Source organism: Triturus cristatus, chromosome 3_1, assembly GCF_964204655.1.
Source record: "Triturus cristatus chromosome 3_1, aTriCri1.1, whole genome shotgun sequence".
NCBI classification, from domain to species: domain Eukaryota; kingdom Metazoa; phylum Chordata; class Amphibia; order Caudata; family Salamandridae; genus Triturus; species Triturus cristatus.
Window position 1 is genome coordinate 249,902,903 of NC_140583.1, and position 13,766 is coordinate 249,916,668.

At 50.4% G+C, this 13,766-nt stretch overlaps 1 protein-coding gene across 7 annotated transcripts in view; it reads right to left on the reverse strand.

Moving 5' to 3' along the window:
- ULK3 (unc-51 like kinase 3) overlaps positions 1-13,766 on the reverse strand; it is a 221,721-nt gene that overhangs the window by 126,778 nt on the left and 81,177 nt on the right. For all 7 annotated transcript variants that reach the window (XR_014978779.1, XR_014978778.1, XM_085643806.1 and 4 more), the window contains exon 8: positions 4,520-4,622. Coding sequence is in view for 5 of the 7 variants with exons in the window: in XM_085643806.1 (XP_085499932.1) it covers positions 4,520-4,622 (103 nt within the window). In the remaining 2 variants the exon portion in view is untranslated. The remainder of the gene's footprint in view (positions 1-4,519; positions 4,623-13,766) is intronic.

The following is a 13,766-nucleotide window of genomic DNA, read 5'->3' on the forward strand; positions in this document are numbered from 1 at the left end:
CTAAGGCCCCCTGCCCCTTTACTTACACTATCCCCCTAACCGTCGCTTAAACTACCCCAACCCCTTCCACTACCCTGAAATCGACCCCGACCCCCCAGCCCAGAAACTACTCTGACAACCCATTCCCCTCCCACTGCCCTAATGCCTAAAACCCTACCCTTTACTTACACATCCCCGACCCCCACCACCCGTGCTGTCCCTTAAACCACTCCAACCACTTCTACTGCCCTGAAACTTACCCCCACCCTCCCAGCGCCGCCGCTCACCTGACCACAGCGTCTTTATGCTTCCGTCTTCACTGTCTTCCGTCTAGCAAGCAGCTAGACTGCACACTGCCTTAACCACGCATATGAGTGGTTACGGCAAGAGTGGTTGCGCTTGCGTAGTTGGAACACTCGTGGTTAAGACTGCAGTATTCCGGCTGTTCCTCATGTATCGGTTATAAGTGAGCCTATTAAGTATACCAGAGGCGAATGAGGCACTTATACACTGGTTCTGCTAGATGAGTTCACTCCTACTCTGGACAATTTCCAAATGGTGGCTGATGTTTAAATTGAATAGAACCCTACTTACCTGTAACTACAGTTCTCCAGCACTGGTATGTCTAATAGATTTACATGCTTGCTTCATTGCTTGCTGCCAGGTTGAAAGTACCGAGTAGCAAAGAGTTAAGATACATTCCTTAATTACAGTCTTTTCAATGTTTTCTGGAGTGCTCACCAGTTGTTGTTAGTGGATGTCAGGCTGTGTCCATGCAGCTGGTATCTCTTGTGTGCAGAGACTGCCAGCCAACTGCTGACAACTTGTGCAGATCGCAAACTAAACTGAAAGGACTATGGAATTAAGAATTATTTTTAAAGGGGATGATTAATTGTTACCCTCTGATAAGTGGTATTCTAGAAATGTACCAGGGTTTATTGAATAATCTTTTTAGTGACCATCCTTGATGTCAGTCTTGAATAAGGATTTTGGCCAGTAAAAACGCAAATAGGCAACGAAGATGTCAAATGTAGACATGAAGATAAATTCTGAATGAAGTAAACACTATGCTTATATATAAAAATTGTAGGCTGAAGATAATTGACAAATATAGTGTAATAAGCACATCTAAACTAAATGACACCGGAGTGCATGAAGAATCAAGCTACAATTAGAAGTAGTCCCGTACAGAGTTGGACTTGATCCTGGACTAGCAGATCTTCCTGGCAGCATGGAAAGCAAACAGAACATATAAAACATGCAATTATCCAGGAATGCAAGCAAAAGATCTTTCACTCAAACAATGTAAACATTGTTTACCCATGCAGCTTTGAAATGTCCATGAGTGTGAATACCAGGTAATACAGCTGCAGTCACTGGCACGCCTCTGAACTAGGGTAATTATTGTCCCATCATCCCATCTGCTGTCAACATGTTTCGGTCTATCAACCGCCACTCTGGGTCGTTGGCCTTCATCAGGACTAAGATCCCCATACCTCCTTATCAGTAATATGCGAGATACATGGGTCGAGTGCCCGAGACAGTTTGCGACGGTCCCTTGACGAATATGTGACTACAGGGTGACGCTCTTGCCCCGGTTTTAGTGAGAGATAATATTTACCAGGGTAATCCCCGATTATCTGAACAGAAGTTGCAAGTAAAGTCACTGCATGATATTCTACCTCCACGCCATGTTCAGCATGCATGATTTAAAGGATCCCTGTAGCTCACAGCTGACCTCATGACAGAAGAGCATAAGCTGGGTTTTGTAACCATATGACTCCACCTTTACACTGAATGGTTGAATAATGCTCGTCAGAGGAGCCATGTAAACATTGAACAGAGTAGGACTCGGGGAAGATCCTTGCTTTTTTATCACTTGTTATGCCAAATACGTTCTGTCAAAAGAATAGATCAAGGGTCTTTACTTAAATCTCTGGGTCAAGGAAAGTGTTGCACACAGAACCTTCTTAATAATTGCTCCCTTTGTCAGTATGCACAAATTGGTGGTTAATACTTCTTTTGAGGTCCCAATAATTCTACAGATGTCTGTTTACATTTTTTCTTGTATCGCTTAGGCTTGAACCTCTTGGTCCCCTGACTGGCTATCTGGACCTACACTAGCCTGTTCCTACAGTAACTGAAATGGTTATCACGTAGTGCATACACATTCTAGGGGTTGTTTTATTGACCTTATTTTTACTGGGCTGTAAGCTTTGCATAAGAGGGGATAGCTTCCTTAAGAAGAAGACAGCCTCCATAAAAGGCTTAGGGCATCACCATTTCCTTTTCAGAGTTCGTTTGTGTCAGAAGCGAGGACTGCATCACTTTTTGTGGAAAACCAATGTTTGCGTCTTAAAGAAAGGCACAGAGGGCTTCAATGCCAACCAAGGCAACATTACCTTTGATGCAAGGAGGGGACAGAGGATACTCTGGAAATATTCCTTTTAGGTAACCTGGCATCTACTAGTTTGCTTACCACTATCTTAAGGTTTTTTGTCAAGAAATCTTACATTCATCACAATCCAGGGGCATGTTAGGATGCAAACAGATAAAGTCCTGCATGTTATAAGAGAAAACTAGCTTTGCTCCACAGGCTTCACAAGGCATGAAGAACGTATTTTGACATCTATGCCATCCTGTAATGGAAAATATAGTTATACATAGATCAGCAGCCCTCCTGGGTGACAGACCTCCCAGAGATAGAAAGGAAAAAAAACAAACACCCGGAACTAGGAGTGGAAAAAGCAACTAATGTAAGCATTTGCCAGGGGAGTTCAGAAAGAAACAAACATCCTTATCAGATCTTCAAAGATGTAAAAAATAGTCTTAAGAGCAGAGGTCTAGAGGATTCTTCTTTCACCTCATGGAAGGTAGAAAATCTGTGCTATAGGAGACTGATGGAATTTGGAGGACAAGGTCACTTCACCTCCTGAACCAGAGTTCAAGCCGCATAATGAGTTGGAGAGACTGCACACAGTGCTTGACTAAAGCAATATTCAATTAATGTATGTGAGAATTGTTGTTTAAAACACGGACTGCTGAGGATTCATACTCTAATGATAGTGAATACTTCAAGCATGGGAATCTCTGAAATTCACAATGCAGGAGAAATTGCAGAGGACAGAAGCTTGATGATACGAACACTGCCCTGATAAGTGTAAGACACACACCGGGCTTTCAGCGCTGTTTGGTAAGGGTGCTCATCCTGTAAAGACAGGCAGTTAGTGTAGAACAAGCAAGGCACTCAATGCTGAGCAGCCAGAGCTTTTAGTGTTATAGAATCAGTTAGAGCTGGGCCAGATTCAGGCAGTACAGGGCTGTACAGCCAGAGCCACCAGACTCCATGACGCTAGCGTCCGAGGCAAGCCCTCGATTGGATACGCTCCTTCCTCACCGGCAGAACCCAGCAGGTCAGACTCCCTCCCTACCTCTTGGAACCTACAGAGACCAACTGTGGAGTGCCCCAGGACTCCTCCCTCAGCCTAACCCTCTTCAACGTCTACATGGCCCCCTTCACAACCATCGTCAGGAACCACAGGCTTACCATCGTCTCCTACGCCGACGACACCCATCACCAAACAAAACTTCCGAGAAGGGATGAAAGCCGTCTCCACCTGAATGGAGAACAGCTGCCTGAAACTCAGCTCCGAGAATACAGAAGTCCTCATCCTTGGTTCCACCACCTCAGCTTTGGACAAATCCTGCTGGCCCACCGCCCTCAGAAAACCTCCCACCCGACAGACCAAGCATGAAACCTCAGCATCCTACTAGACTCATCGCTCACCATGAACTGCCAGATCAACTCCGTATCCTCGACCTGCTTCAACATCCTCCGCATGCTTTGAAAGACGTTCAGATGGATCCCACCCGAATCCAGAAAAACTCAGCGCTCATCAGCAGCAGACTGGACTACGGCAACACTCTTTACACCGGAATCAACAACAAGCTCTTTCACAAAATTCAGAATGTCCAGAACACCGGTGCCAGACTAATCCTCGACATCCCCTGTCACAGTCACATCAATCAACACCTCCGCGACCACCACTGGCTCCCAGTCGAAAGAAGAATAAACTTCAAACTCCTCCCCCTTGCATACAAAGCCCTTCACAATATCGGACCTGCCTACTTGAACAACCGGCTCTCCTTCCACACACCCAAAAGACACCTCTGATTAGCCGTGCTCTCTCTGGCCACCGTCCCACATATCTACAAGACCAGAACTGGAGGAAAGTCCTTCTCCTACCTCGCACTCAAAGCCTGGAACGACCTCCCCCTCCACCTCCAGCAAAGCTCCAACATTGCCCCAGTTCTGAAAGGACCTCAAGACCTGGCTCTTCGGATGACCCAGCACCCAATGGAGCCGCCCCTCCCCTCCAGCGGCTTGAGACCCGCACGGACAAGTAGTTGTGCTTTACCAACCCTGATTGATTAATTGACTGATGTACAGTTAGAGCATACAATGCTGAACAGTCAGTGTACACAGTGTGGTGTGATCAGTATAAGTGGAGAGATCACATCTTTCTTCAATAATACTCACAGTGCAATGCGGGCACAAAGTATTCTAGGGCCTTGCAGTAGAGGGACAATGCTTCCTCTGGATCTGTGGGGTCCTTCTGCACCGCTTCTGTTACCAGGGAGGCCTGAACATGAAAGAAAGCAGAAAGGGCCTCATAATCAACACCATAACATTCATACTGTCATTCTAGCATCATTGTCCCACCAGTGTAAACTTCCTCCAGGCACTGCCTTTCCTGCACTTCCGCATCTATCTTATGAACTCTAGCAGTGTCCATTTCACATTTTTGGATCCTAGCAGTCTGAGCTAAATCAAGCAGTGCTAGTTTCCTCTAGCTGTACCAATCACCACAATAAGGCTCCAGCAGCAAAGGCTTAATCAAGTAGTGTCCTGGCATCAGGATAGGGCTCTATTAGTCAAGCCGCCTCCAGTAGTCACAGGGCAGGCTTGGAGGACTTGGAAATTGCAGGATTCGTTGAGTAGTGCCCCACAATTGATACACGTCTCAAGCAGTGTAGAATTCATCCAGCAGTATCTTGTCAGTGTTATGACTTTGGTAGTGTGCATCTTCTTTGGTAGTGCCCAGTCCTTGGTAAAAGACTTCTGTTGTCGGAGATTCTTCCAGCAGTGGTGATCAGTACTAACATACTTTAGTGCTGTGGACCATCTATTGCAGTGTCCAAGTGCTGTAGAATATCAGAAGAGTGGGTGTTCTTCAACAGCTACACAGTCTTCAAACAATGTAAGCTTTCACAAGAAGTACCCTGTCAGTTAGTTAGGTAGCCCTCAGTGCAGGCTTCAGCCAACAGTGGATACTTCCCAGCAGTATGAGCCCCCATTTTAAGTGCAACCTTCCCCCAGACACATTAGCTTTGAACCTTAACCCAGTATGAATGAAAACGGTATTTCTATAGCGCAAACCTAGCCAAAAGGCAGCGGGGCGATGTACATAGTCGTACAAGCTTAAATCAACAATTAAGAGATATGCTCCTAGCCTTCCCCTTTGAGCCTCTGCAGTTAAGGCGGCTGCAGGAGGTTTATCAGTTGGAGGCCTGGACCACAGCGGGATACAAGACTTGGGGGGGGGGGGGGGGAAAATCGAGTCGTGGAGGGCAGACTTTGTACTTTGGACCTGCCGGAGGGGGGCACCCTGGATCTGGGCCAGTTTCTTCTATACTCTGTACTACGAGAGGTGGCGGGGAGATTGTGGAACTTGGATGGGAGCCCTGTGCAGGTAGCTGGCCCAATGGAGTCGGATGGTGGCTTTAACGGGGGATGCTATATCACACATTTATGGTGCCTTGGAGGGCGATGATGCAAGCAGTTGGTACTCGGCTCCAAGGGGTTGTGGGAGGAGAAAGTGGACCAGCAGGATGCCACGTGGCGGAGATGCCAGGGGTCTGTTAGAATGGTTACACAAAACCCTCTGTTTAGGTTTACACAGTTAATTTACGCACCACACGTACCTCTCCCCTGACAGAATTGCAAACATTTACCCGGGTGCCAGAGCGACTTGCCCTAGATGTTAGTGTGCTGATGCAGATTATCTGCATGTGGTGTGGTTCTGCCATGTAATAGTGGATGTCTGACAAACTGACATCTTGTATATCGGATATCACCACCTCCATTTTGCCATGTGACCCTACCCTCTTTTAACTCCACCTGGGGTGAGGACAAAATGCACAAAACAATTAAGGGGGTTTGAGGATCTGGCTGGCACTTGTGTTAGCACAAACCCGAATAGCCATATCTTGGACTGCAGCACCTGCCCCTCTTGTAACCTTGTGACAGAAAGATGTGGCACGCTGGACTTTTGCTGAGCTTTCGGTTAGGGCGGATGCTAGATCCCGGGATGGAAAGTGTAATCTTATGGAGCAGTGGGATTCTAATCTAGCTAGATTGAAGGCACTGCTCACCCCACTTGAACAGCCAACAGAGTCCCAGACATGATTCTCGGCGCGGATACTCTTGAGGTACTTTTGCCTGCCATATGGGTGCTATGGTTTCTGTTTTCCTGAAACCAGGTTGCACGGGGGTGGGTGGGAATGGTGAGACGAGCAAAGTTGACTGCACTGTTGTGATGCTTGTATTAACATGGGATATTTCTTTTCAGTACTATGTTAATATATTGCTGTACCGCACATTTGTGCCAGATTAGCCCATACGATTGTGCTGTCATGTCTTGCTGTGAACAGTGTATATTGCGAGTAACATTAATAAAAATATGATTAAAACATTTAAATAAAAAAAAAGGCAATGGAGCTTGGCTGAGGATGGTTAATGCATTGTAAAGAAGTGTTCCCTAAATAGGTGAGTCTACAACTCTTTCCTAAATTGGAGAAGCGTTGGGGCAGTCCAGATTGATACAGGGATGCTGCTCAAGATCCTAGTGCACAGATGGAAAAGGCCTGCTGGCTTGTTTTTTCTTTTTTACATTTCTTGGTCTGCAATCAGATGGTTTCCTGGTTGCAGGTGTGCCAAGATCCACAACATGGTGAGCTTGTCTGCAAAATAAGTGGGGTGCAGATTGTGGTAACTTTGTAAATGATGTAGCTGGTTTTGAAGATGTACAGCCTGGAAAGGGAAACCAATGGAGTTCCAACAGGATGGGGGTGATGTAATCATATTTCATCAGGCTCAGGATAAGATGTGCTGCAGCATGTAGGTTGGCCTTAAGGGATGCTAGTGTGACACCACAGAGGCCATGGGGTACGGCATTACTATCATCCAGATGCGAGTGTACATGGGATTAGAGAGCAGTTCTGAGGTCACTTTCTGGAAGAAATGGTGTGACTTTATTTTAGAATAGTAAGCTAGTATTAGGCTGTCTTTGCTTTTATAGCAATGTGTTCCTTGTGGATGAAGTTGGTGTACAGAATGAATGCAATAAACTTGCCATTCGGTGAACGCTGGGATTCAAAGCCGTCAAGGTTCATGTCTTTGAACTAGGTTAGTTCTGCATCTTGTTTATCGCTCTTGGCAAATAACAGGAATTCTGTCTTGGTTGGGCTCAGCTAAAGACGGGTGCTGGACATCCAGGTCTGGATGATGTGCAAGCGGTTTTTGTGTCATTGGATGGGTGAAGCAGTGAAGACTTTAAAGTATAGTTGCGCATCATCACAATATTGGTGAATCTTCAATCAATCAATCAATCAAAGAAATTTATAGAGCGCGCTACCTACCCGTAGGGTCTCGAGGCGCTTGGGGGGGGGGGGGGGTGCCGCTACTGCTCGAACAGCCAGGTCTTGAGCTTCTTCCTGAAGGAGAGGTGGTCTTGGGTCAGGCGCAGGTCGGCCGGGAGGGAGTTCCAGGTCTTGGCGGCCAGGTAGGAGAAGGACCTTCCTCCAGCAGTGGTTCTGCGGATGCGTGGGACGGTGGCGAGGGCGTGGCTGGCGGATCGGAGGTGGCGTTTGGGAGCGTAGAAGTTGATTCGGCTGTTGAGGTAGCTCGGGCCTTGGTCGTGGAGAGCTTTGTGTGCGTGGGTAAGGAGGCGGAAGGTGATTCTCTTGTTGACCGGGAGCCAGTGCAGGTCTCTTAGATGTCCGGAGATGTGGCTGTGACGTGGGATGTCGAGGATGAGTCTGGCTGAGGCGTTCTGGATGCGCTGGAGTCTCTTCTGGATCTTGGCGGTGGTTCCGGCGTAGAGTGCGTTGCCGTAGTCCAGTCGGCTGGTGACGAGGGCCTGGGTGACGGTCTTCCTGGTCTCTGTGGGGATCCACCAGAAGATTTTCCGAAGCATGCGCAGGATGTTGAAGCACGATGAGGAGACGGCGTTGACTTGCCTGGTCATGGAGAGGGAGGAGTCCAGGATGAAACCCAGGTTGCGTGCGTGGTCTGTCGGTTTGGGTGCGGTGCCCAGGGCGGGGGGCCACCAGGAGTCGTCCCAGGCGGAGGGCGAGGAGCCCAGGATGAGGACCTCCGTCTTATCTGAGTTCAGCTTCAGGCGGCTCGTCGTCATCCACTCGGCTACCTCTCTCATCCCTTCGTGCAGGTTGGCTCTGGCGGCGGCGGGGTCGTCGTTGGTCAGGGAGAGGATCAGCTGGGTGTCGTCGGCGTAGGAGATTATGTTGAGGTTGTGTTTGCGTGCGATGGCCGCGAGAGGGCTCATGTAGACGTTGAAGAGAGTCGGGCTCAGTGAGGATCCCTGAGGGACGCCGCAGATGACTTCGGTGGCCTCTGACTTGTATGGTGGTAGGCGGACTCTTTGTGTTCTTCCGTCGAGAAAGGAGACGATCCATTCCAGCGCCTTCTCCTGGATTCCGACGTTGCTGAGGCGCTGTGCTAGGGTGCGGTGGCAGACCGTGTCGAAAGCCGCGGAGAGGTCTAGGAGGATGAGGGCCGCTGTTTCCCCGTTGTCCATCAGGGCTCGGATGTCGTCAGTGGCGGCGATGAGGACGGTCTCGGTGCTGTGGTTGGCACGGAATCCGGACTGCGATGGGTCGAGGGATCCATTTGTCTCGAGGAAGGCGGCCAGCTGTTTGTTGACGGTTTTCTCGATGACTTTGGCTGGAAACGGGAGTAGAGAGATGGGGCGGTAATTCTTGAGTTCGGTGGGGTCTGCTGTAGGTTTCTTGAGTAGAGCGCTGAGTTCGGCGTGCTTCCAGCTCTCGGGGAAGGTGGCGGTGTCAAATGAGGTGTTGATGATGTCCCGCAGGTGGGGTGCGATGACAGCGTCGGCTTTGTTGAAGACGTGGTGAGGGCAGGGGTCGGTCGGAGATCCGGAGTGGACGGAGTTCATCGTGTGGACGGTGTCTTCGGTGTTGACCGGGGTCCAGGCGCGGAGGGTGGTGGTGGGTGGCGTTGCTGCGGTCGTGGCGTGGGTCGGATGGGTGCTGAAGCTGTTGTGTATGTCCGCGATCTTGTTGTGGAAGTAGGAAGCGAGGGAGTTGCAGAGGTCTTGCGAAGGGGTGATGTCGTTGCTTCCGGCGTTGGGGTTGGAGAGCTCTTTCACGATATTGAAGAGTTCCTTGCAGTTGTGTGCGTTGTTGTCCAGTCGGTTCTTGAAAGCCGTCTTCTTGGCGATGCGGATCAGTTGGTGGTGTTTCCGGGTGGCAAGCTTGAGGGTGGTCCTGTTGTCCGGCGTGGGTTCCCTTCTCCAGGCTTTCTCGAGGGCGCGGCAGTTCTTCTTGGAGCTCTTGAGTTCGTCGGTGAACCATGGGGCTCTCTTGCTGCCGGGTCTGCTGGGCGGGGTCCTCAGTGGGGCGAGTTCGTCCGCGCAGACGCTGATCCACTTCGTGAGGTTGTCGGCGGCCTGGCTGGGGTTCGCTGAGCTGGCCGGAGGGTGCTGGCTCAGGGAGGCGGCGAGCTGGTCGGCTGTGATCTTGTTCCAGCTTCTTCGGGCAGCCTGTTGCTGGTGGTGGTGGATGGTCGTTCTTCTGAAGGTGAAGTGGATGCATCTGTGATCCGTCCAGTGGAGTTCTGTGGCGTGGCTGAAGGCGATGTCTTTGCTGGATGAGAAGATGGCGTCGAGTGTGTGTCCGGCGAGGTGGGTGGGGGTGGACACCAGCTGCTTGAGTCCAAGGTTGGCGAGGTTGTCGAGCAGGGTGCTGGTGTTGCAGTCGTTGTTGTTCTCCAGGTGGAAATCTTGATGCTGTTATCCGTGAAAAGAGCACCAAGTAGCTCCATGTGTAGGTTAAAGATGAGAGGAGACAGTATGGAGCCCTGGAGTTCTAAACAAGTGATAGTGATCTTTTGTGACCTGTACATGCCCATGTGACCAAACTGGTGTTGGTTGGAAAAGTAGGAGGAAAACCTGTTAAGGACATTGCCAGTGAATCGCATTCGAGACTCTAGGGTGCGTATGACGGTGGGATGGTAGACTGTGTCGACGGCAGCTAAGAGGTTCAGCAATACCAGGAGGCAGCGGCTATCGTCTATAATCAAGAGGGCATAGTCTATGATGTTTAAGGGAGTGGTTTACGTGTTGCAGCGTGATCTAAAGGCAAGCTGGTAGTCCTGCAGGAGCTATTTAGTACTGATGTGGTCTTAGAGTTGACCATATACTGCCTTTCAATGATCTTGCAGTTGAATGTTCGGTGAGCAATGGGCCGGTAGTTGGCGAGGTTCATCAGAGGTTAGTGTATGCTTCTTTAGGAGTAAGAGAATTTGGCCTGTCTAGAGAGATTCTGGCAAGACGCCTTGAGTGAGGCACTGACAATGGTAAGTAGGGGTAAGAGAGCATCACCAGAAAGAGCTCTGATGAAGGACAATGGCAAGTCATCTTCATAAGAAGTGGCTTTGAGGGAGTTGAGAAGGTCTGGGAGAGAGAGAGGGCAATGAAGGCTGGCCATTGCAGAATTATACAGAAAGAGGAGGGAAAAAGAACTGAAGTAGGGTTGGTGTTGTCGATGTGCTGCTGGATCGTCTTTATTTTTTCACAGAAGAAAATGTTTGAACACATTGCACTTTTCTGTGGAGTGCCACGTGCTGATACGGTTGTGCTTTTATCGGTGGTTTCATTGATGATAATTGTACAGTAATTTGCTTTGGCTAATGTGATGAGCTGTCTGCATGTTGAACTGAGGGACTTCGGTATCAAGAGCTCCTTGGGAGTTCTGTTTTATTTCCATTTTCTTTCCTGTCTGCGGATAGATCGTTTATTGTCAGCAAGGTCTTTAGAGTAGCAGGGTACTGAAGGCTTTGGCTCACACTTGCATGTTGCAATTGGGGAGTAGATATTCACATAGCTTTCGAAAAAATTGTTAAAATTGTGTAAAAGGGGGGGGCATGGCCAACCATCATGGCTGCAAAGACATGACTTCGCTCAGCTCTGCAACAGAGCCCCGTGAGAGTGAGAATAGCTGGGCCCAGTCCCGGGCTGATGGCCTAAGGAGAGCGGGTACAGGACATCTAATTGGCAGAGATCTTCCCTGGGCATCCGATGCGGGTGAGCGGAGACCCGAGACGGCACTTTTTGTAAGCTTATCGAGACCGCGGCCGCCTAGTCAACATGGCGAACGGATCCTACTGCAGGTGAAATTGCTTGCTTCCAGCTGATCGGAAGGGGCGCGAGCGGCTGGGTTGGCTCTCCTAGGACACCGGATGCCTAGCAGAGGCCTGGGGACTCCACTTTTGCAGAGGCGACAGGCACGGGTGGCCGGACTGAGTCCATGAGCTCCTGAAATGGTGGCTGCATACAGCAGCAACACCCAGCAGCCATAGGAGGTCCCCCGGAGGCGTGGACTGCGTCGACTCCCTGGAGGGGGTCACGCGGTGATCCTTCACCCCCCGGACGACTGCGCCTGCTGATGTGTGACCCCAGGGCGGCAAACAGGCCCTCGGGCCGAGGCGGCACAGGAAGGTGAGAGGGGCCCCTTCCCTGGGGCGCGAGTAATCGCTGGGGCTACAAACAATGAGTGCCCAGAGCAAAGGACAGGAGAAGAAGGTGGTCTGCCCGAACCGGCTGCGTTGGGCCACACTGCGTGTTGAGGGAAGGGAGAACCCCCAAAAGTGTTGCCTGGCCTTCTGCCTGTGCCTAAGATGACGCCGGCTGGCCTCTAGGCTGGAACATGCGAAGCACAGCGTGAAGAGTGATCGCAGAGCCTGCGCTTCACTTGGAAAGTGAGACGCCATACCTGAGCAGCCGCCAAAGAACCACGTGGCCCACCTGGAGGTGGGGGGTGGAGGGGCGGTTTGAGTCTGGTGCCTTTACAGATTTCTTTTGACGGAGTCGCTTCCCCCCTTGACCCTGTGACTTTAGAGCGGAGGGCTGATAGGTGTGACACGGAGCTGCCCCTATGCCACCCAAAAAACCTCAGCCCAACAAGGTCTCCAGCTACTTCGGGGTGTCCAAAACAGGAGAGGTGCCAGGAGAGGAAGACACTCAGGGGATGGGAAGGATGGCCCTGACACGGGAGGACCTTCTTGCAACCCTGAGAGACTTCAAAAGAGAACTTAGAGAAGACATAAAGGCAGACATAAAAGCCTCCTTCGAGTCCTTTAAATCAGAAATGGGCACTAAAATTATTGCACTTCAGGCAGATGTGGACTCAGTTGGGGGGCACACCCTCGACCTAGAAGCAAAATGCCAAGATCTGGAACGCCGAATTCAACTGCTAGAGGAGGGGGCAGAATCCCTTACTGCCCAGCTGAACTCAGCGCTTCTCAAAAGTTAGGACCTGGAGAACTGCTCCCGAAGAGAGAACATAAGGGTGCGGACCCTGGAGGAAGGGAAAGAAGGACCCTACATGGTGGGCCAATTCACCAGCATTTTAGGTGAGGGGACACGCTAAGTGCTTCTGGAACGTGTCCACAGAGTGGGCCCGGCTTTAAAGGGGAGGAATCAACGCCCGAGAGACATTCTTGCCAAATTCACCTCCTTTAAGGTCAAGGAACTGGTGCTCCGAAAGGCCCAAGACCTGGTGGAATACCAAGGTGCGACCTGTGCACTATTTCAGGATGTAGCCCAAGCCACGCTGATGCGACGCCAATAAATTTGACTGATCACGTCTGCCCTGAGGGAGCGCCACATTAGATATCGGTGGATCTACCCCTTCGGTCTGGCTTTCTCCTACAGTAACAAATACCAGCACTTCACAGAGGTGGAGGGGGCGACGACCCTGCTCGGTCTGGCGAACTCCTCCTCACACACAGACAACACGACAGACCCCTACGACAGACTCCTAGGCTGGGGAGCTACGGGGCCAGGCAGACACCTAGGAAAGCAAACAAGAAATCATTGTGATGAGACCCCATGCCCATCTTGCTCTCTGTTCAGCCTACGGAAGCATCTGTCTACGCGAGCAGGCGAAGGACGATATTGAACACTCTCCAAGTTGTTTGGATCCCCCCTTGAAAGGGGACAGAACCAATGAAAGGATCTCCTTCCCGTTAAATTGTCCGCCTCCTGTTGGTGCCAACTGGGTTCTATTAGCCGACAAACGTCACCTCGCTGGCGAGATCTGAGAACTGACTATGCCAGGGACAAGACCTCCCGGAGATCTCTCATGGGGCTCTGGGTGCAGGAGTGGTCTCGCCCCAGTAGCTGCCCAATGATACGGTCCTAAGGGACCTTGCAGACTCTTGAACAGTTCATGTTTTTTCGTTCATGTAGTTTTGCTGTTTCATGTTTTACCTAGGGATCACAACCTAAACGTGATGGGGAGGTGCGGGTGGGATGAAGGCGGGGTTCCCCATTACTGCTTATGTCAAGACAAAGGGGCAGATAGGGGATAAATTAATGTCATGGAATGTTAGGGGCCTGAACTCCCCTAACAAATGGCAACGCTTCTGGAAGTTTCTGGGGGGGGGAGGGGGGATCAGGGACTGC